At 42.0% G+C, this 23,357-nt stretch overlaps 3 protein-coding genes across 3 annotated transcripts; 1 reads left to right on the plus strand and 2 right to left on the minus strand.

The window, feature by feature from the left end:
- Positions 1-362: 362 nt before the first annotated feature.
- On the minus strand, positions 363-6,576 carry EAF01_007348 (uncharacterized protein). Its single transcript, XM_038915603.1, has 3 exons — positions 4,297-6,576; positions 3,820-4,024; positions 363-3,755 (listed from the first exon to the last, which is right to left on the minus strand). Exons 2-3 carry the CDS (start codon positions 3,853-3,855, stop codon positions 1,218-1,220), a joined length of 2,574 nt encoding a protein of 857 aa, XP_038769241.1. The 5' UTR covers positions 3,856-4,024; positions 4,297-6,576; the 3' UTR covers positions 363-1,217.
- A 9,570-nt stretch (positions 6,577-16,146) lies between these two features.
- EAF01_007349 (uncharacterized protein) lies at positions 16,147-17,306 on the minus strand (the record flags this gene model as incomplete). Its single annotated transcript, XM_038915604.1, has 3 exons — positions 16,147-16,745; positions 16,828-17,242; positions 17,304-17,306. 3 exons carry the CDS (start codon positions 17,304-17,306, stop codon positions 16,147-16,149), a joined length of 1,017 nt encoding a protein of 338 aa, XP_038769242.1.
- Positions 17,307-17,375: 69 nt separating this feature from the next.
- EAF01_007350 (uncharacterized protein) lies at positions 17,376-18,902 on the plus strand (the record flags this gene model as incomplete). The annotated part of the gene is made up of 2 exons (XM_038915605.1): positions 17,376-17,616; positions 17,680-18,902. The coding sequence occupies 2 exons, from the start codon at positions 17,376-17,378 to the stop codon at positions 18,900-18,902; spliced, it is 1,464 nt and encodes a 487-aa protein (XP_038769243.1).
- Positions 18,903-23,357: the final 4,455 nt, after the last annotated feature.

Raw genomic sequence — 23,357 nt, forward strand, 5'->3', positions numbered from 1 at the left:
CCTTGGTTTCCCGATATCTTTTTACCCCTCCAACCCCTCTCTTTCGACCAGTCTTCCAACCTCTTCAGTACCAGAGAAAGTCCCCAGAAAGCAGGAGGATAAAGTTTTTTTCGTGCATATGTGTAATGATGTCATAGATAACTCCTCTCACCGTTTCTTATGCTGAATGCTCGTTCATCCAGCACTTACTGGTATTACCTACACATCTGATGCTGACTATCATCCAAGTTTTCCGTTCTCGGTAGTTGTTCACTCTCTCTGCTCTGTACTCACAACACATAACAATGCAAAAAGTTACTCAGAGAAATCATCATCACAAAAGAACAATTTTCATCTCATTAATCCGCCTCTATTCACACCTCTCCTAGGCTCATTCTCTTCCCTATCCCTCCCCCCTTCTGCTCCCCCCAACCCAAAACTTGAATCGACCACTTTCACTTGCTCCTTTTTGAACATAACCCATTGACATAAGCCTTCCACCTCCGCCCCTCCGTCTTAAGCACATCCACTATTCGTGTAAATGCTCCCACCATCCAGATCCCAGTTCAATCATGTCAGGTCAGGCAGACCAGTAATTACTCGTGACTTCAAACGCCCCGACCCATCCATCCATCTCAAATATCAAACCGTGAGTAGGTGAAATGAAAAAGTATTCCCTAACCATAAAACTCCACGCACGAAAAAACCGATATGTTACAAACATGTCATTGCTTCTCTCTGACTGAAGATTTCTCTCTTCCATTCTCTCTCTCAAGATCTAGTAACATAATCCATTCATTCATTCTCGAAGAAGCCGAAATTTTTTCTGTTCCAATCCATCATTGATTCGTTAAGGAAAAATATAAAAACAGCAAATGAACCTCCAACCTAAACGCTATGCATGCTCTCATTGATGATAAAGAATTCGAGCCAGAAAAATAAATAAATAAAAGTAGAAAATAAGTGCCTCTTTCATGCAATGTGTCCTTTTATATCGAGAGTAGAGTCGTCCTTCATGCAATTTTCTTAAAAACGATGAAGAATGGGTTTGGGGTATCAAAATAAACAAGTTCCTCTTCTCTCACTTCCTTCTAACTTAACCACAGTCAATGTTGGCAATGATCCTTCATCCGCAGGGACCACATTCCCTTCCAGCCACTCGACCAATGTACTCTTAAATGTCGAGCCATTCTGATTTTGTATCTGCATGAAAAAAATTCGCTTTTGGTTTCTGCACTTCAACCCAGAGTGCGACCGCTGTGTATCGTCTGTTGACTGACTGCCCTAATTGTAGGGCCCGGTCTCATAGTATTTGCTGATTCATATTCGGAAGTCTGATATCCAGGCGGCTGACTTTTCTTTTGAGCCTCCCAACCTTCTTCGCTTAACACACTCAACCATCCTTGCCCAACATCATTTCTTAGAGCTTCTATCTTCTTCCGATATAGCTCACCGCTCATGTTCCAGTCAGGGGTATCTGGAGTCTTTACTGGCTGTGGCTTGATTGCCGTTTCGTAATTTACCGCTTCTACCGACGGCATTGGAGGTAGACGAGGCAAAACTGAGGTGTTGATACGTGAGACATCCGGCTGTCTCTGGGCCTGGCGGGGTTCTGAAGGTACATAGGAAGGAAGAATCGTAGGAGAAAAAACTGGACTTATGCCATAGCTACTATCTGACACTGTTCGCGGCATAGATGGTGGTGGTTCCTCTGGCATTACAACGCGGGTCAATCCCTGCTTGCTTGGTGACGTTTCTGAAGTCGATAAATCTACGATTCGTCGTTTTGGAGTTCTTCTTCTTCGACCTGTAGTGCCAGTGTTGATTTCACTAGTCGCAGCAACGGGTGTTGGTCGTTCTTTTCGAAGTACTGCAGGTTCTCTCGGTGCAGCATATTCGATAATTGGTTTGTTGACCTCAATAGCGGACAGGCCATAATCGGGAGGAGGTGGTTTGACAACAGGCACACCTGGCCGTTCTGCAGCACGTTCGACTAGGTGCCGCCTTTCCGTGTAACCTGGTCCATAAGCATCAATCAAAATATCCTCGGTATATCCTGGAGTTTGCCTGAATAGGTTGAAGATCGTGGTCCTGTAGTTACTGTGTGTTTTGGTAAATGGATTGCCACTAATCCATATTTCTCGAATATCTGGAATACCTGTCAATCTAGCAAGTTCTGTTGGATCAGTAATCTTGTTGTCACGGAGATCGAGCCTTTCTAGAGGGTAGAGTCTTTCAATCCCAGCTAGTGATGTGAGACGATTTGACCGTAGGTTAAGAGCAGATATAGCAGGTAGAGGGTTTCTAGTAAGAGAATGAAGAGACTCAATCATGTTGTTAGACAGATTCAATGCTCGTAGTGCGGTAAGGGACGCTAAGCAATCGGGGATTTGGGCGAAAAGATTCGAAGAAAGGTCAAGTGAGTGGAGGGTGTTAGCCAAAGGTGCAAGGCTGGAAGCAGTAATAGCCGTCAGGCCGTTGTCTGCAACGCTGAGATGTTTCAAGAATCTCCACTTTGAAGATGGCAGGAAACCCATAGATAACAGATTCGAAGTGCTATTCCGCGGGTTGTGCCAGCTATCAGACATGCTTGAATGTGAACTCCCGGATCCGGATCTCTTCACCTTGTATGATGAGCCACGAAGATGGCCATGTGAAGAGCCAGTACGAGAACTTGGTGGACGAACGGGAGAATTGCTTCTTGGTCTTTGTCCATGCTTGGTAGGAGATTTGCCAAACTCGGCCCCGTCGGACCCAGAACGCGCCAATCCTCTTGTTTCAGTGTCAATAATATGGCTGCGGCCATCCGGTGACCCAGGTGCCGAACAGGATTTAATCAGCTCGGCATGAGGCATTGTTGGGCTACGTCTTGGACTCGATGCGGGAATGAAGGTTGAAGTTGGTGACATCTGTGCCTTGGAAGACCGCCGCCTCCTTTTGTCCATATCATCCAGCACGATATTGATCAATAGATCAGCTAGATCATCAACACCTGCCCTTTTGACTGTCAATGATCTTAATTGCTCGGCTAGCTTGTCCCAACCGAAAAACTGTCGAATATCGATATCACTTATCTCCAAAGCACTAATATTTTTAAAGGCAATCAGTGGAACGGCGGAATCGAACGGAAATTCTTCATAGCCTTCAATCAAACGCGCGCGACGATCTGGAGCAAGTCTAAGGCAAGGAATTTTAGTAAATGCTGAATACAGGTACTTCAAGTCGGCTTCAGTGGCAGCTTTTTGTTTCTCTGTTCGAGCGGCAGAGTTTCCAGATCCAAGGCCAAAATTAGACCACAAAGAAGACATGCCAGACATCACACTTCTCACACTAGACACGGAGTGAATAGATCCATTGTCAGAACCACGACCTTTTGAACGTTGGGATTGACTCAGAAAAGAAACGTAATTCGCTGCTGATGTATCTGCATGAAGATTTTCTAACCGCACATTCATTGGGCCAACTGGAACACCTAGCTCTTCAATTCGGGAAAGGAGATAGAATAGATGGTGGGGTGTTAATGCGAGCTTAGCAGGTTTGATGTTATGAGAGGCGAAGGTAAGGTATGGGAGAGAGAGAGCTGCTGCTAGAGTACTAGAAGTCGTAGAAGAAGAGGCAGATGACGGCTGGTTTGTCACTGTTGGGGAAGGGATGGTAGACCCTCCAACAACACCAGATATGCTGTTCGAGGAACCATGTTTAGGAGCTTGTTGACGTCGTAGTTGTAAAGCATTCGCGAGAGCCTTTTCATGTGTACGAACAAAGTGGGCCAAGTTCTGCAAGAAAAAGTTTTATCAGTAACTGCCGTGATAAGGCGTAAAGTTAGGGGTTTCCAAATACCTTTATGAAGAACTGTCCATCCTCAGTATCCATCATTAAGGATGCATGTGTTTCATTCACCAATGTTTATTACGATCGAGAGCCCTTCGACGGGAGAAGAGTCGCTTCAAACCAGGCTATCAGCGGGCCTTGTATTCGAAGGGAAACGTTCGTGGTATGGCAATAGTACGACTCGAGGTGTTGAGAAAGAAATTGCTTGGGCAGTCTGCAGATTACACAACGTCGTTAGAAGGGTTTCAATTCATTTGGTGTGACAACAAGATAGTATCCCAGGTGTGAATGGTTCGGAAAGAAGATCCCATCTGGTGCCATCTCCTAAAAAGCCATCGAGCTCTTCGCCCGTGTCTTCCAGGCGCAGAAGATCAAATTCTACGATCACTGCCTCTTAGGTTCGCGACAAAAAGTCTCCTGCATATGATAGAAGACATGTTTCTCGGAACGAAGATCGAAAACGGATAGGAAATTTATTGAACGTACCTCTTTCAACGCTCTTATCGTGGTGCGGAAGACCTAGAGCAACACAGCTCTGAGACTTTCACGACACTTCTTGGGAAGAGAAAAGGATCGAATGAAGAAGAGAAGGGTGGGACACTCCCTAAGTTCTGCGACGACAATATCTAAACAGAGAAGTTCTGCCGCTTGCGAAGTATTATACCAAGGTTCTGAGGGACCAATAGTTTAGCAGGCTCGAGGGCCTTCCTTCTGTATGGATTGTATGTATGCAGGCGTTATGGATATGCAAAGCGAGTTCGGCCGTTCGTTCGTCGAATTCCTTTCGTTGTACAGGAATACTCCACTACTGTAAGACCAGGGTACATGAGATCAAATACCCACTCACAAGCGTCTACTCCCTGGCTTTTTTTAAGGGTTCTTCCTAGTATGCGACGCCAGATGCAATATCACGTCGTAGCGTGTGTGCTGAACAATTTATGTACTGTAGAAATTAAATTAACAGAACATGAATATTTAAGAAGGACTGAGCCTCGGGAAGAAGAGGAAGAAGAGGAGAGAGAGAGAAGGGGAGAAATATGTGCGAAAAAGTCCGTTTAGAGAAAATACGATTCAGAAAGCGAGGAGTGGAGAGGGGGAAAGAGAACCAAGCGACGAGCGATGAGCAATGAGCACCAGCACCAGCACCAGCACCAATACCAGCACAAGAACAAATTTTGATTGGACTAATAAATATTGGAATTATTGAGTATGGAGTATTGATTGAGTATTGAATATTCAGCACTCAGCAGGTGTGCGAAGAGGAGAGCGGGATGGATTGATTTGTGGGGATGTTTCTCACTCTTCTCTTGGTTCTGATCAGCGTAATTATTCTATGCACTTATCGAGCACAACAATTTGGCGGCGGCGAGGATGGTCGAGTCGGACGATATCATAGGTGAGGATGTTTCGTTAATTTGAAGAGTGGGAGAGCGAGGCAGATGTGGAGTGGATTTGGAAATTGGAGTATTTTACTATCGGGTTGTTGATAGGTTAGATTGTCGCATTTTCCAATCTCTAATGGCTGAAGTCTGTGCGCAAATGTAATATACTCCGTACTAGATACTAGACCAGGTAACAAGGGAGGTGATCAATAGACCCTTTTTAAAAGAAAAAAAAAGAAGAAAAATCCTACCAACATTGAAAATATACCAAAATATACTACCTAGTGCATACAAAAAGAGACACACGGGTGAGAAGGGCGGGAAGGGCTATTCTCGATATGGGCAGGTATGGGCAGGCATGGGCAGCGTGTCTAGGAATTAACACTTTGATCATTTAATGGTAACGGCTGGCTGGTAACAGCACAGCTTTCATATACAGCTGCTGCTTACCTGCCTCCGACCGAAGAAAAATCAAAACAAACGAGTTCAACGCCGAAAAAAGAAGAAGAGTAAAAAAGGTAATACCTAGTAAGGTAGGTAATAGGTCGGAGGTAGTGGATAGTACAATATTAGTATCAGTTGGTCTTGATGAGATTTATCGATGGAGCAATGTTACCAAAACGGGATTGATAATTTGATACACTACCTCATCGTCGACCACCGCTACATCATAACATAAACTCGTTTCAGTCACTCCCCCCCCCATACAGATCTACACCTGTTTTGTTTCTTTTGGTATCATCTCGTCGGCACCGACATGTATCTACGACCATTACTCGTATCTGCCCAGATTCAAGGCTGCCAAGGTGCATATCAAATGTACATCATCTCCTTCATCAACGCCTTGTCTTCGGAATTCAACCCTCACCCCCTCCAAGGTCCCTTGATGCCTTGATAATGCTTCCCTCACGCAACGGGTGGGTATAACGTGATTTACGAAGGACCTGCTGTCACTTTTTTGAACACGTCGGATACGTGAAAACCCAGTCTCGCCGGTGTGCACGAAGAAGTACCGACAGAATACATTCACGACGACGTCACGAAGCATATCGAAGGGGGGAAAGTATCGAAACGTTATGGGTCAAGATCTCTGGAAATCGGAAGATTTCTGGCCATGGTCACCAGGTTTTGAGTAACATCGTGAAAATTCTCTGGATACTTTTTCGATGGGATGCTATGGAGAATCTTGAAGGCTGGGTGGGCTATTGGGCAGAAAAATGATTTACAGCCTGCAGGGCTTCCTATGGAAAGGCAAGCAATAGTCACCCAAGACATCCAGCCGACCTTTCATATTTATTGTAAGTTATCCTTGTCTCAAACACCCCACCATCACTTTAACAAGTCACCTCAAAATCTTCCCTCCAGAGAATTCGTGCCCGAATATCCTTTTCCTTACCCCTCCACTCCGGATTTGAGTTTCCAATGTTTGAGGAATCTTGTTATGATTCGCATTTCTTAAAATGAATCCTAGACTCGGCAGCGAATGTGCAGAAAAAAGCCCCCAAACTCAAAATCCTATTAGGGAAACGGTTAAGTGGATCATTACGCCAACTACTATCTACGGCCGCTCTCTACCAAAGGGACAAGACACTTGAGGGCTGGGGGAACGAGCCAAGGCCCAAGAACAGACATAACATAAGCTACCGTCTGCCTTTTCTTACGATACCTTCATCTACTGTTGCATCTTTAGGTCCCAAACTACAAATCCTTCTTCCTTCACCGCTTCAATATCTTACAATGGGTTGGTTGTATGCTGTGACTCCTTCGAGAGACACATTTTTCAGTCTATCTTCGCCACCACCTTTTCACAATCTACACGCGTCAAGCCATCCCATGGCACACTCTTTCTGCTCTAAGAATTCTCCTGACCTCAGTCACATTTTCATCCAAATCCATGTTACTCACAGTGCGAATCCGTTTGGTGATACGAAACATGCGAAACAAAAATTTCAGCCTCGATGACCCGTGTGAGAAGGTCATGTGAAACTATTCTAATCTTTCACATTCCGAATGTCTGTGATCTTTTTTTGAAGAGTCAAGCGCGCTTAGGTTCCTGACTCAGCTCCCATCAAATATGAGAATGATTGTCTGTCATGCCATTTTTATCACTTCATCACTCCATACAAACGGTTTACACGGCTTTACTAAGTGTTTGATCCACAAAATTGTTAACGAATGGAAGAAGTGGATTTAACGCACACACCATTGAATGATCGGTGTACCAGAGACACGAGAAAGCAGTGGAAAATAAAATAGGAATGACGCCTTTCGGCATGAGGAGCCCCGCCATCGTTGAAGTGGTGGTGGCTACGATATCTGGAACTATTTGACAGGTTGTTTTTTTTACTCTTTCACATTTTCCATGCATTTGGATGGGATGAATGAATGATTAGGAAGGTAATCCCAAAAAGAACATACACGGCAAAAGAATCGAAAGGAATGAAGGATATGATATGTAGGCCAATAGTACATGCTGGTCGCAGCATATGCCGGTCATAAAATCCAAGAGACTAACTACCATTAGTCTACTCACTCATCAAGGTGTGTTACATGAGCCGTCAAATATGTAAGCTTGGCCGCGCCTCGCGAATGCTTTATTCCACAAGCCATACAGCAGAGCACGGCGTGCATGTATGGGATATGCACAATAATGTGTGTGGGGATTACATCTCATCTGCCAAAAAAAACGAGTGCTTCCCCAATCATGAGGCAGTGAAGCAGGTGACTCTCAACATTATGATTTGATGCTTTTCATCATATATCATATTATTCAAAGATATTCTTCTAGACATCGGATGCTTCGGATGCATCACTGCGACATTCTCAAACGAAATGAGCATAAGCATATCGTTTCTAAAGCAAGCGAAGGAGGAGAAAGAGATCAATTGATATTTCATCTGTATCACGGAGTATTTTCTTATCGTTGCCCACTGGAACGGTTGTTGTCTGGGTAATCAGATAATCAAAATACGATTGTTTAAGATTGCGAATGGGAAACAAACGACTGAACAATCCTTCATCAGAAAAAAATTATCAAATCTTTTCTTCGGCTGGAGATTTGTTACAAGGACAAGGACAGCGGTGAAGCGAGAGAGATGAAGGAGGTGAGATTGAGGGATTGAGATTGAGATTGAAGGGAAAGGAAGGACAATGGCTTGCGTCAATGACATGGACATGGTTTTTGAATATTTTAATAGGTAAGCAGAAAATCTAACCAAACCTTATTTCGGTATTTAGATAAGATCTTATCTTTCTTCTTAAGTTCTCACCAGACTTGTCACTGGGATCGATATCTTAACATCTTTTTTCTTCTTCTTGATTCAACCATCATGCCTCGCATGTTACAGAGACTGTCAAAGCGTTTATTGTGTGCCACCTTTGTACTGCTGGCTCGAGAATAACCCCGCCACCAACGTCTGAAAAGTTTACGAGCTTTTGGAGACACATAGTAGACACTCTGTAGGCTCATAACTACCACTCTCTGTACATAGGTGGGACCAATAAATACGATTAACACATAAAGGCGTCATGTGCGGTCAACCTAAAGAAGGTTCATTAACCTATGCCGCACGAAGAACTTAACAATGCTACCTATATATACAACTGAACTACCTAGGGACATACTTACTCCGTATACATTGTGTAGAACTTTCAGTTCCAACGACTGAAGGAAGAAAGTCTGCATATCTAGTGTACGAGTAAACATGGGTTGGGGTCTGTCCAGGTGCAGTTTGCATTGATCTCGCTTCTTCACCGTCTGTTTATCAAGCTTATTTTTCTTTCTAGAAGAGTAGAACAAGTTGCATTATGCTTCCCCCACCACACCACACCAGCATCAACCCCGAGTCGAATGAAATCGGCGTTTAGAGTTTGTAGATTCATTCAAATCATGGAGGGGTTGGAATCGAAGATTTTAGATCAGATCATCAATGGTTTCATGGCTCGGTAAGTAGCATTGTGCCAAGGATCCTTTGCTGATCACAAATTACTCCGTGCCTACCGAACTAGATGTTTCTTATTTCGACAAATGACGATTTGAGGAGATTAACAGTATGGTTATGATTATGGCTATCCGGCACATCAGTTTTACATCGCCATTTTCATCGTCAATGACAGGTGGATAAGTACCACGTCAGACTTCGCTAGTACCTATATTCCCCTTCACTTATTAACTACAAAATGACTTCATGAGAAGAGATTGGTAGAACTCTAACATCACGTATCCATTTGCCTTCTTGCATTTGCTTTTCGGTTTTTATTGCGTTCTTCACTTATACTTGCCTGCTAGGCACTAGCTGACTTGATGGCTTGCTGACTACATTTCCATTTTCATTTCCAGTGCCATCTTCTGTGTTATCTTTTCTCTCCATTTTTTCTGCATGAACAAAGTACCATCGCAAGCGCTTGGTATTCTTTAAAAGCCTGCAAGCCACAACTGCACGTACTCTACACTCAAAAGCTCGAACCAACCGGAGATTCCCCTGGAGATAAATAGAAGGTGGAGTAGCGAAATGGTCTTGAATGGTGTACAACACGTACAAAGCTGTACGGAGTAAGGAAAACAAGTGTACTGTTATATCTGCACGCACGTGTACATACATACGAGTCCCAAGCGCGCGATTAGAGTAACTGGAGACGATGTATGGACAGATGGAAATTGATTTGTTTATTCTCAGGAAGTTAATTCGATAGGTTTTGTCTCGAGTGTTGGTCTGAGAATCCCAAATGGATGGGAACATTGGTTTGCTAGACAGTCCTGGTGTTGTCTTACCGTTACGTTTTGTTTCATGTAAGGTAGGGATTACTGGTCTCGCCATTTGCAGGATCGGGACTTGGCGACGTCTCCGAGTCAACGTCTTTCCATGTGTAGTTAGTGTGTCGCAGTGTCCGTTTATGTTCTATGGGGTAGCATCCAAAGGCGCTAGGTATATAGATTAATTTCGCGAAAATTGCGTCAGATATATCGTGTGTTGGATATATATATATATATATATAAAGGGAGATCCGGATATGCGTATGCGTTATAGCCTATTTTGGAATGCAACACGATGTTGCATTGCGAATATGGGGAATGAGAAGGAGGAGTTTGAGGGTTTCTGATTGGAGTGCTGAAGATTCTTGATGGTTGTTTGGGGGGATTGATATTGCGGAGATGTGTAAATATGTATGTGTCGTAGTCGAGAAGTGGTTTCCTCGAGCACTAGGTGTGTATATATTCTGGAATCTGGACTCGCTTGAATTGGAATTCGATAATGTATCTTGGGGGATGAAGAATGATATGTGGTATTTGGGTTATGGTAACTCCTCTTACTCTTATTCCTATTCCTATCCCTATTCCTGAACTCCGTTACTTGTGTGTATCGTTGTATCGCATCGTATCATGACATGCCATACCATTGCCGTATCGTATGGTATCATATCATATCATAAATCTTACGAGCTAAGTTGCAATTCTGGTGAAGAAAAAAATCTTTAGCAAATGGGAAGTCTGTGGGTACTGGAGTACATGCTCCGATCATCAAGATGATCAAGATAATCATGGAGATTCCTGAAATTTGGGAAGGGAATTGGAGGTAGATAGTAGGATTATAAGATTCTTTTATTGATTCTTGATTCTTGATACTTGCTCGGTGTGTGCTTTTACAGATTTTCCAAGTCTTTGGGGGAGTGTTTGGTTGGGGATTGGCTTGGGGGAGGAGGGGGAGATGGATTTATTATATGGATGTAGATGTGTGTATGTATCTCTCCATAGGTAGGAGGTTGTAAAATTTGTTTATATTCATTGTGATACTATATTGTATTGTGTTGTGTTGTATTGCTCAAACACACATATACATATACATATATATAACGGCAAATTAGTCTCATGCCCCCCAAAAGTCATTTGATTACTCTTTACCCTTTAAATCATTTAAGTTTTACTCTCATGCCCCTGAGATTCTATATAGATTCTATAGTAGAATCTATCTCATAATTATCGATTCAAGTCTATAATTAGCTTGAAAAGAAAAAAATCATAAAATTTGAGAAAAAGATAGTGATATACCTATAGAATCTATACTTCGTTTATAGAATATATTCTTTCTTTAGAGAATATAACCTAAAGTGACTAGAATCTATACTTCTATTATAGAATCTATCCTCCTATAGAATCTATCCTTTCCTTATAAAATATAACCTAAAGTGACTAGAATCTATACTTCTATTATAGAATCTAGCCTAAAATGTATAGAATCTATCATAGAATCCAAGGGGCATAAAAGTAAATTATCTCTCAATTTTAGGGCATGAGAGTAAATAAATGGCTTTTGAGGGGCATGAGGGTAATTTGCCGTATACATAAACATATAAACACAAACAAATACTATCCAAATAAAACACATAAACCTCCAATCCAATCCATTCCATTCTATAGTAATAGTAGCAGTAGTAGCAAACTCCTTATAAGTGTTAAAATCGATAGTGGTACGAAAGTGCCAGTCGATTCTTGACTTTAACTTTAGGGGAGAATTGTGAACTTTCTTGTGTGTTGCGCTGAGGATGGGTGTGGATTTGTGAGAAAGAGGGGTGGGATTTTTAATGGAGGGGGGGGAACGGGGAATGGATTTGTGAGGGTTTCTGAGGAAGGATATAAAGTGTTGAGAATTAGGGAATTAGGAAATTAGGAAATTAGGGGTAAAGGGGGTGTTGGTGGAGGCTTTTGACGGAAGCTGTTGGGTGGAGATGTAAGAATTTACTTGAAGGTTTGGATGTTTTCTCAAGGATTTGGATGTTTGATGTAGTACTTATATGGTGTATGTATACGAACCATGAGTGCTATGTGTGAAGAGTGGCATAGTCTTGATATAGATGTTTATAACCAGAACTGGTATTCTTGTTACATACATATACATACATCATCCCGATTTGAGCTACTTATTCACGGGGAATTCGATTGAATATCATGATATATATCTCATTAAATTTAATATATTTATGATATTTTATCCTCTTTCCTAGCGTTGGTTTGTGGATTTTAGTCCCAGGTTTATTTTATATCTTATGGGAATGTATATATAAATATAGATGTGTTTCCAGATGAATGTATGCGGTTGCATCTGCATTCTAGGAACAGAGTCGAAGTTGTTGTGTTCTTGGTTTGTTGGTACTATGGGAGTGGGGAGGGGAGTGGGTTGGAACGAGGAGATGGTTTCTACGGAGTGGAGCTGAAGATGGGGATGGGGATGAGATTTTGGTGGTTGAGTGGTGGTGATCTAGGGGGTGTTTTGAAGATGGGGCTTGGGAGATGGGAGATAGAGAGGTGAGATTTGCGGATTGGAGATTAGCATGCGCTTAAGGAACTTTGGTATATATATGAGTTTAGACAGTGAACTTCCTCGCGTTTAGTTCGTGCAGAATGTGAGTGGTAGGACAACTACTAAGTACTATTATATACTATATATAAAATTCTAGGAAGAGACTGATTTGCTGTTCTTCTGCGTGTCTGGAAATGCATACATGTCGATGGAATCGTGTCTCGTGGAATCAAGCTTACTAGTTACTTTGTCTTGGTTGGTTGTCTGGGTATAAGTGTATATGAAGTCTAGACTGGTTTTTGTACAGTCCGTTAATGTAATATACCTCCAGTTGTGGTTTCGGAGGTTGGAAAAGGCGTATGGATGGTTCGTGTTACTCTCATAAACGTTCTTTGTGTGTGTCTATCGTTGCGTATGGATCTTAGCAGGTGGGTTGCCAGTCTCCTTGTAGTGAGTTTATGCTATGAGGTCGGTTACCGAATCTTTTTGTTGCACGTCTGAAAATGAATACTTACCGTGTTACTTTAATAATCAGTCTCTTTGGGCTCTAATATGAGGTTTCGATCTTTTGTTGCATATCTGAAGTTGCACACATACCGGTCCGTAGTTGTTGAATTCTAAAGTAGTGCCCTGGATTTTCTTTGTTGCGTGTCTGAAGACGTAAGTAACCGTGATATCCCACATTCCGTATTCAGCATACTACAACAAATTATACCTATTTTCTTCAAATCAATCTAAGCTTCCTGGAATACTCATCTAAGGTCCCGTTCCGTACAATTCCACGGCTAATTTCTAAAGATAAGCTAATTAGTTGGTCGTCTGAAATGTAATTTCTCCATCATTAAGTGGGCGATCCAAATTTCACCTATAAGGGACTTCCTATTATATCTATCGTCTAGCTATTATTCCATGCAAACAATGTTAAACAGTCTGTAACCAGTCCACATGTATGAGTGGTTATAACAATAAGAAATCTTCTGCAAAACATCTAACATATGCGCACAAAATTAAACGCTACAATCCTTCAGTTTTAAATCACATTCGTTGACTTCGCTTAAATTTCCCGTGTCTAATTTCATATATACTGTTCAGCACACTTCGTTCCTTATTTTGTTAATAGTGCACTTTCTTCAACCTAATATATAGCAACTGGTACGGATGGCAGGGTTGACATAAAGATATCAGTATAGCGTGCACATGAGTCTAGCTTCTGGAATCCTGGCCCTTTAGACGAGATTTGATTTTGGCTGTGTATTTTATATGAGATCGTAGCCGACTTCTCGGTAGGAGGTACGGATTATTATAATAAGTGAATCATTAAATCTTTTAGTAAGAGGTTGGAAAGATGTATACGCGTATGTAATATGTGTTACGAGAGCGGAGAGCTTCTAGCGTTTACTCTCTTTTGTTGCACTTCTTATGCGTACTTGCCGTGAGATATAGGTCATACAGCTTTGTGTTTAATCCAAGTGGTAAATGTGATGTTTTGTTGCACGTCTACAAATGGCATACGTACCGTGGTGTACCACGAAGTTTGCTATGGAACTCTGGAATTAGTAATAGATAATGCCTTGTTGCACGTCTGAAAAGAGTGTACTCACCGTGGTTCGCACATACTATGGCTCCGTAACTTTGGCTTTAGCTGGATGGCTTTTATATGGAGAGGCTGAATGTGACTTTTATTGTGTTTTGAAATCAATGAGGATTGTGGTATCTTGTCTAGTTTGATACAATTATTGAATCCGTACGCGCCGTGGCACACATCCTAAGCTTGGTCTAATTTACAGAATAATACTGATATAACATCTTGTTGCATATCTAAAATCGTATACCTACCGCAGCATCATCAATATCGGAGACTTGTGTACTGAGACTTTGAGCATTTGTTACATATCTAAGAATAGCATACTTACCGTGGTTTACCGTGCAGCTTACTTCAGAGCCCTAGTGCATTCTTTTGTTGCATATCTGAAAAGGACGTACTCACCGTGGCTCACAAGTAGAACGATTCGCAGGCTTGGAATCAGATGGCTGATTCTTATATGAAAAGATTAAATGTGACTCTTGTTGTATGTTTGAATATGTATAGACCGTAGTGCTCTGTATGAAGATTTTTAGTAGATTTTGTATATTTTTTATAAATGAATGGATTATTTTACAACTCTTTTAAAATCTTAAATTCAATCCGTATTTCAATCCATCTTTTTAATGAATTTATTTAGGAAAATAGGAAATATAAATCGAAAATAAAAAATAGAAAAAGTAATCACTGTTTTTAGTTATATAAAAATTCATGAATTTATAGACTTCTATAATCTAAAATTATAGTGATTGTAATTTAAAATTCTAATAAATATAATCTAGAGTTTTAAATTATTTTTAAATTATAATTTAGATTTTAATTTTAAACAAATAAAGTATTATTAAGATTTTAATTTTAATTAAATAAAGTATTATTTGTATGTTTATTTTGATTAAACTAAAGCTATTTCTATATTTATTTATCTAATTTATCAAATAATAACCATAATAAACTGAAAATTCGAATTTCCTCATTTAATGATATATATGTACTACATTTATGCTTCATTTTTTTCCATGGATTTTATATTAGAATTGATATACAAATAGGAAAGTGAAAAAAAGGAATTTGTCTTTTTCAAAACAAAAAAGTGCTACCACAGAATCCGTTGTGGCAGAAAAAGGCGGAAAATTCAGTAGATTTTGATCGGAATTGATATCTAAACGAGCCCTTCTATTATCTGATTCCATTTCAGAGCGTTATATGCATGGATAACAGTCGTAGGTGATATTTGGGACTGTAATCTCATTAAAATTCTAGTAATGTGTCTTGAGATGTCGATGGGATATGGAATTTAGACGCAAGATGATATAAGGGTGTAAACGGCGACATTTAATCGAGGAAGAGGAGAAACATCTGTTTCATTGTAAATCTATTCCTCTTTTCTCCTTAAGCCGTCAGAAAAGTTCGCGAAGCCCTATATACCTCTTTAGAAATTAAAACCATATCATCCCATCTAATGTGACCGTACCCTTGACTTCTTAGCAATCATCTTCACAACAACTACACCAAATATTTACTGACAGAAAGAGTGTGCCCAAAAACTGCCCTCTGATCGTGTTATACTCTACTTCAACTGCATATTCATAGTAGTATTTTGGAATTACCTGACGATAATCATAGAATTTTCAAATCGGAGATAGAGATTAAATACGTTCAATTGATTATTCAAGAATGTTGAATCACGGAATAAGGAATTGAGTTGCGTTTTGCCATTTCATCTCCTTTGTGGCCAATACGTTTTGTTATACACCTCCATCGAAATTTTGAGTGCCTTGGAAGAATAGGTCTAGAAATGTGACCACAGTGCTTCACCCCCCCTGTGTGACTGTTCGCTAACAAGGCAGATTATTTGTTTGTAAGTTTATGATAATTTATAATCTTCAGACGAGCAATTTGGGATCTTCGCGGACGTGTAGAATGAATCATCAGGCTATAGTTAAGCGAGTACAATAATCTACTTAGATGTACCATTATAATGTGTGAAGTCTTTGTATTGTACAAATATTTAAGGAGGTATTTCTCCTGATCCCCTACTAGCGAAACGATTTCTCGGTTATTCCATCCCTAACTAGATCTAGAACCCCACTCTCTTGGACTCTTGAACCTTTATGATTTTCTCCAACGCTCTCCCTCCATCTTGTGCCCATCCGGCCTCTCCATCTAATTTTAAAACTCTTCCCTTTCCTCTCTCTGTAACCCTCACTGGAATGAATCCATCTCTCGTCCAACACCTTCCAAATGACCTTACCAACTCAAATAAGCCCACTGAAATCTTTCGTGTGCCTCTTCCAATAATATGTGTCCTATCATATTCTGCTAACTCTCTTTTCTTTGCCTCAGCTAGTCTGTTCCAAGCTCGTTCCTCAGCGGGTGTTCTGGCTTGATAAAGATGACTTGTAAGATGGAGTGAAGAGGGCGGTAGGGTTAGGATGCGTGGAGGCATAAAAGGAATAGGAACAATCTTTTTGAGAGCAACCTCTACATAAAGAGGTGCTGCTACTTTTGGAGGATGAGCGCATAGGTTGGCAGGGACGGCGGTTATAGATTTTATGAGACCAGCGGGGGAGAGAATGACGTAGCCTCCGCAACAAGCGAGGAGGAAAGATATGCCACCGAAAGCATAGGGAACCCATACGGCAATACCCTCAGGGATATGCACGTAATTATTCCAGACTGGTGGATGAAGAAGATGAGTTAGCGAAGGATTCGTGAGAGCAAGAGAAAAGATTTCTGGTCAATGAATGAGAAAACGTACAAGTGAGACCGGCAAATCCCAGAAGAAAGGTTCCAGCTATGTAGGATGTCACAATGTATCCGGTATGCGAAGCCGCTTGGTAGAGAATTGTGGTATGTGGTTTCGCAGCCAGAATATCGGCATAGCTGTGGTACTTGAGAGGTTTTGGAGCCAGCGATGGTGGTTCTGCGGCAAATAATTCGGGGGGTTTGATTTGAGTTGAGACCCCTGGCTTGGGTTTGAGCTGTGGCTTGGGTTTTGATTTTGCCTTTGCCGTTGGCATGGCCATTGGCTTTCTAGCTGTAGAGCGACATAAGGATGTCGATGTGAAAAGTCGATGGTTTCGACATGGTTTTGGAGTTATAAAGAGAAGAGTGCGGGAGGAAGTCAGAGTCGTAGAATGTAATTTAATACACCCTCTTGAGAATGCGGACGTCTAGAAAGTATTAGCAATGACTTATCAACCAGTCAAATAAATATATTTAAATAAAACGTACCATACCTGGAGAACAAAATCCAATAAGTGAAATTCAGAACCCAACGCTTCATGTTCGGTACGGGAAAAATTAATGATCGGTGGTTCGGCGAAATTACTCAACCCTGTCAATTGGCCTAGCGTGTACCCTCCCGAAATATCCCATTTGTTGATCTCAACATCTCAAGAATATCGTCGACTTTTACTTATCTCCTCAAGAAACTCTCAATTGAGTTTCATATCTGCTACAGTCAGTATGGCATCTTTTGCGACAGCTTGTCGTGTATCTGCTAGACTTACTGCTAGGGGATTGCGACAAGATGCCTCTGCCAGAGGTTAGTATTTACCCTTGAGAAATTTTGGGTTGAGTATGGAAGGTTAATATTTGATGATGGTAGGACTCAGGACTTCTGCGGCATGTCTAGCTGCTCAGAACTTCACGATGCCGGCTCTTTCTCCTACGATGACCGAGGGAAATATCGCAAAGTGGAGTGTTAAGGAGGGAGATTCATTTGCGGCTGGTGATGTCTTACTCGAGATCGAAACTGATAAGGCTTCAATGGATGTTGAAGCTCAGGATGATGGTATTATGGCAAAGATTACAATGGGAGATGGTAGCAAAGGAATCAAGGTTGGCACAAGAATCGGTGTTCTCGCAGAATCTGGAGATGATTTGGGTTCATTGGAAATACCAGCTGAAGACAGCGCTGCCCCGCCATCGCCAAAAGAAGAGGCCTCGAAGCCAAGCCCTGCGAAGTCCTCAGAATCACAAGCCGAAGCTCCTCCTACCTCGAAGCTATCCGCCGAGACTTCTGCTCCCGCAAAGAAATCGCCAGGAAAGGCAAAGAAGCAAACATACCCTCTACTTCCTTCAGTCGAACATTTGATTCATGCACGTGGATTAGATGCATCTGATATTGAAAAGATGGTGCCCAGTGGACCTAACAACCGACTACTGAAAGGAGATGTCCTAGCATATTTGGGCTCAATATCTTCCTCATACCCTACCGAACTTTCGCAAAAGATCGCCAAACTCTCCCACCTCGACCTCAGCAATATTAAGATTGCTCCTCCCAAGGCAGTTAAGCCAGCCAAGAAGGATGCACCAGCACCAAGACCAATCACATTCCATCGTGTCGCTCACACCATCTCCATGAAAGCAGCCGTAGAGGTTCAACAGAGAATACAATCTACACTTGGTGTATTCATACCTCTCTCAACATTCATTGAGCGTGCAGCAGATGTCGCAAACGATGACCTTCCGCGCCCAAAGAACTACAAACCAACATCCGATGAACTTTTTGACTCCGTTCTCGGGCTTGACAAAGTTAATCCAGCAAATGGGGTTAGAGGAAACTTCTTACCGGAGAGCGGTGCCGCACTTCGCCAAGGTGCTCAAGCATTACAATCATCGAAAAAGAACAATAATATCGATGTTTATGATTTCTTGTCAGGTGTTACAAGGACGGCACCAGTCAAACGCTCGGCGCCAAAACAGGAGCCAGTTGCAGCAGATGAGTTCTGGGTAACAATTCCAGAAACTGATATGGAGGCTGCGTCAATTTTCATGCAGAGATTCAAGCTTGTCTTGGAACAGGAGCCCGGGAGGTTGATTCTGTAAAACATGTGTGCGTGTGTAGTATACCTAGCTAGATCGAGAATAGATTGATGATACCATGAGAGGATTATTTTTATTGCCAATTTTTTCTGAGCCACTTTTCCGTTTGTATGTATGCGAAGGTGACGGACATGCCCACATGTTCAAAACTTCCCTAATGCACGCTTTTCCGGAAAAGCACCTTTCCATCGATACGATACGTGCATAGTTTGCAATCGCTGTCATTCATACAGGAAATGAAGTACTGTTCCATTGATTCCTACACAAAACCATGGACGGTATAGTCGGTGTGTATCAAATTATGTGATCTTCTCTGTTGGGCGGTAATTCGATGTCAATTGCCAACGAATTGGTGCGTAGGCCGCAGATACCAATGTGTCAGTAGGTTTGCAATTATTATTTCTGCCAACGTACTTTGCGTATGGGAGATTGGATTATGTGATCCGCCATTAGTCGGTAGAATGATGTTATTTACACACAAATTCGCAAAGCAGGCCGCAGAAACCAGAGCAATATATGTTTCCCGGAACTTCTGCTCCTCCATAATTACCTTGGGGTATGCCTGTATGGCAGACATATACCTTTCTTTCTTCCGGAGGACTTGGAAGGGTCTCTTTATTTTCTCATTCTCGCTCATGCCTCTTCGCCTGTAGAGCGGTTTCAACTATATATCGTTAACTTCAATAAATTTGTGTCGTTTTGGCGGCTTCTTCTATCTTCTTGTATCGCTATTACGGCGACATCATTTTCTTTTCTTCTTGAAACAGATACAACGATATCTAGAATTCCATCAGAGTTCAACAGTGATCAGGCAAAATTAACAGCATGTCTTGCTTGGTATGACTTGTGCCATTCAATCCTTGTGCTCTTCTCTCACGACGAAATGAACACTCTCTGACTTTCAATAGGAACCTACAGACTCTTCCTAGCTCACTTTCTCCACCCGAGGAGACTCATGAGACTGTGTCTGTGGCTTCAGAGTCCACACCACTCGAAGGCCTACGTATCACGAAATCTGTTCAGCTTTTCATATCAATAATGGCACTAGACTAGCTTCTACTGTTACAGGAGATAAGATGTAGTCCTCTGCTTTAAGGGACCTTAGAAGAACGATTTCCTTCTCGATATGTAACAACTGATCGGCGCAGACTGGCCCGAACTAGTCACGTAAAGTAGACAACCTATAAACCACCGTCAGCACCTATCAAGGACTGACTGATGCTCGGGAGCTTACACCGCCTTGGTTTTCATAACACCAGACTGATTCCAGCAGCGAGGTCTTCGCTAGGAACGCGGACACTCGAAAATGTCCTCATATTTTGGGTTGACTAGTTTTGTACAACAGACCTTCATCAGACAAAAGAAGCTCACGGGGTGGGGGGAAAAAAGGTCAACGCAATCACTGCGTTCTCAGTTCTACGTTTCGATTGACTCACTAGATAGGATCATGTGTCTTCGGCGTGGAACAGCCATCATTCGACTTCTCAAGAACCGATAGTAGACAGGAAGGATAAGACAGCAGACCGAGCTGCTCCAGACCCAAACCTGTTGATGACAACATTTCGAAGTTCCTACCGCAGCAGAATTTGGGCTCAGTTCCCATTAATCAATGAGAAGACCGCTTATGGTCCCCGGGATCAACAGTCAATCCAAGACTCTCAGACCCTGCCTTCCCCTACAGAAGTTGTTTAGAAAGACAAACCGTTTCTTCACACATAACAATAGGCCATCCTCTCCACCGTCAAACATAGAACGTTTCAGAAAAGAGGTCGTTGAAGTTATTATGGCTTTGAGGAGCCAAAGGAACGTCAGAGTGGGAAAGGTGCATTCTTCATTGTTTTGGTTTGCAATGATAATATCTCTCAAATTGCCAGGGCTCTTATTTAATAAGGTCTTCACAATTTCCGTTTGGCAGTAATGACAGGGCGAATTTTTCACATCATAAAATTCGATACAATATTTATTGACACGGAGTCCCGTGCCAGGAGACGAGAATAAGCGAGACCAGTTGATGCTTCCCACCAGTCAAGATGCTTGGAAGTCTGTTGACTTCTCTGCTTGCTTTCTTCTCCTTGTGTTCCTGCACATCATTGCCCGAATACGGGGACTCTTTCAAATGTCCGATGCTACTCACCATCATACCATGTTATCCTAGATTGCCATACACGTCGAAAGCCTCACTTACGATGCTTAAAGGCCCTCAAGAAGATAATCAAGTACGACAACTAACAACTAACGATCTCAACAATTGACCGCCCGCTAATCAACATACTATTTTTAATCTGCTGATATCGACATGAACATAGGCGCCGAAGACTGAAAAATCTATAAGGTCTAATTGAGCAGCAATATTGAGCCGCACAGTCCCGGAATTCCGAATTTACGCAGAGGGTTTGTCGGCTGTACGTATATGTCTACTGTTACCACGAAGATATGGTAGATATGCATCTGAATACATTCTCGAACCGAGTCTAGAGAAATGACCTCGCTCAATAAGTGCACCAAGTCGATTGGGAAAATTTCAAGGAAATTGGTGTGGTCGTTATGAAATCTAAGCTTCCACTATATAGGAAGTCAATCATTAATCTACTACGGGAGTTTCCTATGGAGTTTGCAACATCGCAACGTACATTTGCTTGGAATAATAATTCTTCCAATCCCCAAATCGTCGGGATATCTACTACGGCCTATACTCTGACTCATCCTCACATCCTGCCATGATGTTCCGACATGCGTCCGTTCCGGTCGTTTGGTTTTGCCGAAACTCCTTGCGGAGTTGAGAGAGAAGTAAATAGCACTCTCCAGTGCAGCGCTTTAGCGTCGGCGACACAAGGATTGAATTCCACACCTCTGCAAAAGACATGCTACTGTGCTTGCTAGCATTATGGGAGTCGCTAGAAGAAAGAAATTGATAAATCATAGGGATACTAACGTGTCCACTGTATGTACGATGCGTAGGAGACGATCACATACAGTTCGGATGCATTAGGTTTACAAATAACTTTTGAGATGGGACAGTTATTGTGAAATTTGCAGACATGGCACAGAGATGTTTGAAGAGGCATTCGTGCGTACGCTCGATTTGGGAATTTTGATTGGACCACAAAAATTCAGGTTGGGTAATAGTGAGTCTAGGTCACAGAGAATGTTAAGGGGATGATCGAGAACTTATTAATATATCACGAAGCAGCGATTGGCGACGCAGTCATTTTTTTTAGAGATTTTAACCTCTGAAAGAACGAATCCTCAATATTCCAGCTCTCAAGGTCGACCAAGTCACCTGGGTACCACATGTCAACAACCGTGGCATATGCTGCTGGGCAGACAGCTCTTTGGGTGCATTTTGAACCACAAGAAGGCAAATGCCGATGTTGAGACTGATGAACTTTCCAATGGATATCCGAAAAGCGACATCATCTTCAAAAATGAAAAGATAATTTCCGTGGTGGATCGCAGTGAACGAGAAAGTTCGAATGATGAGCCCAACAAGAAGATATGATAACATCCCAACGCATATGCTTCAGGGTTATGTGCATATTATTGATACATGATGTCTTCTCCTTCAGCTTTATCTAGGATTTCTTGGCCATCATCTTGCCCTTATTCTCTCTTATGGCTGCCATGTCGGCTATCAAGGTCCTGAGCCAGACAATCATTTTTATAACAACCCTTCGGCTAAATTGAGGGAGAGATTGAGCTTCTATTTGAAAACCGAAGTATCATTATTAGCGAAGAGAAAGATGATAGAAGGAGAAGAAAGAGAGCAAATAATGTCTGGGATGACCCTGCTATTTCTGCAGATACTGTAATGCAAGTCTTCGCGAATGATTTCTCAGTCTTCCTCGAGCTTGTCATCATTGCACAAGGAAGAGGCGATTGACGGCGATGGCATCGGAGGAAGTCGTGTACGGGATCTTTTAGCAAGAGTACCTTTTTCAAAGGCACATGAGCACAGGTGTCTTCAGCCCGGTGATATTCAAAGATGCCGACCTCGACCTCCATATAGCATGAATCAAATGACAATAATGGACACTTCTTTGGTGACAGTAATAGGTTCGGATGAGCCGATGTCCTCGCATACATATACGAATGCGATGGTTCTGTCGCCATTGAAACAGGTGGAAAAATGACCAAGTCGAATAGTTCGCCCCGTGGTCTTGCAACGAGCTGCAGATAATGTAACGCTATCAAAGCCGACGCGTACCATAAATTTGTACGTTCTACTAACATACCCCTGTTCAGGATGTAAGAAGGCCCAAAGATGGGACTGTTTATTCTTGAATCAGAGCAGCAAATGAGAGTGGAGCAGTATTCTCGTGGAGATGGTATACATTGCAAGATTTCTTTCACCGATTCGACTCTGTTGTCTGGCCTACAGCAGTACCTTCGGTAACGAAATTTGCCTCGCCTATCAGAGGGCAAGAGCGATATTTTCAAAATCGGTTAACTCAAAATTCA

This window comes from Botrytis porri (genome assembly GCF_014898465.1).
Source record: "Botrytis porri strain MUCL 3234 chromosome Unknown BPOR_009, whole genome shotgun sequence".
In the NCBI taxonomy this organism is placed as follows: domain Eukaryota; kingdom Fungi; phylum Ascomycota; class Leotiomycetes; order Helotiales; family Sclerotiniaceae; genus Botrytis; species Botrytis porri.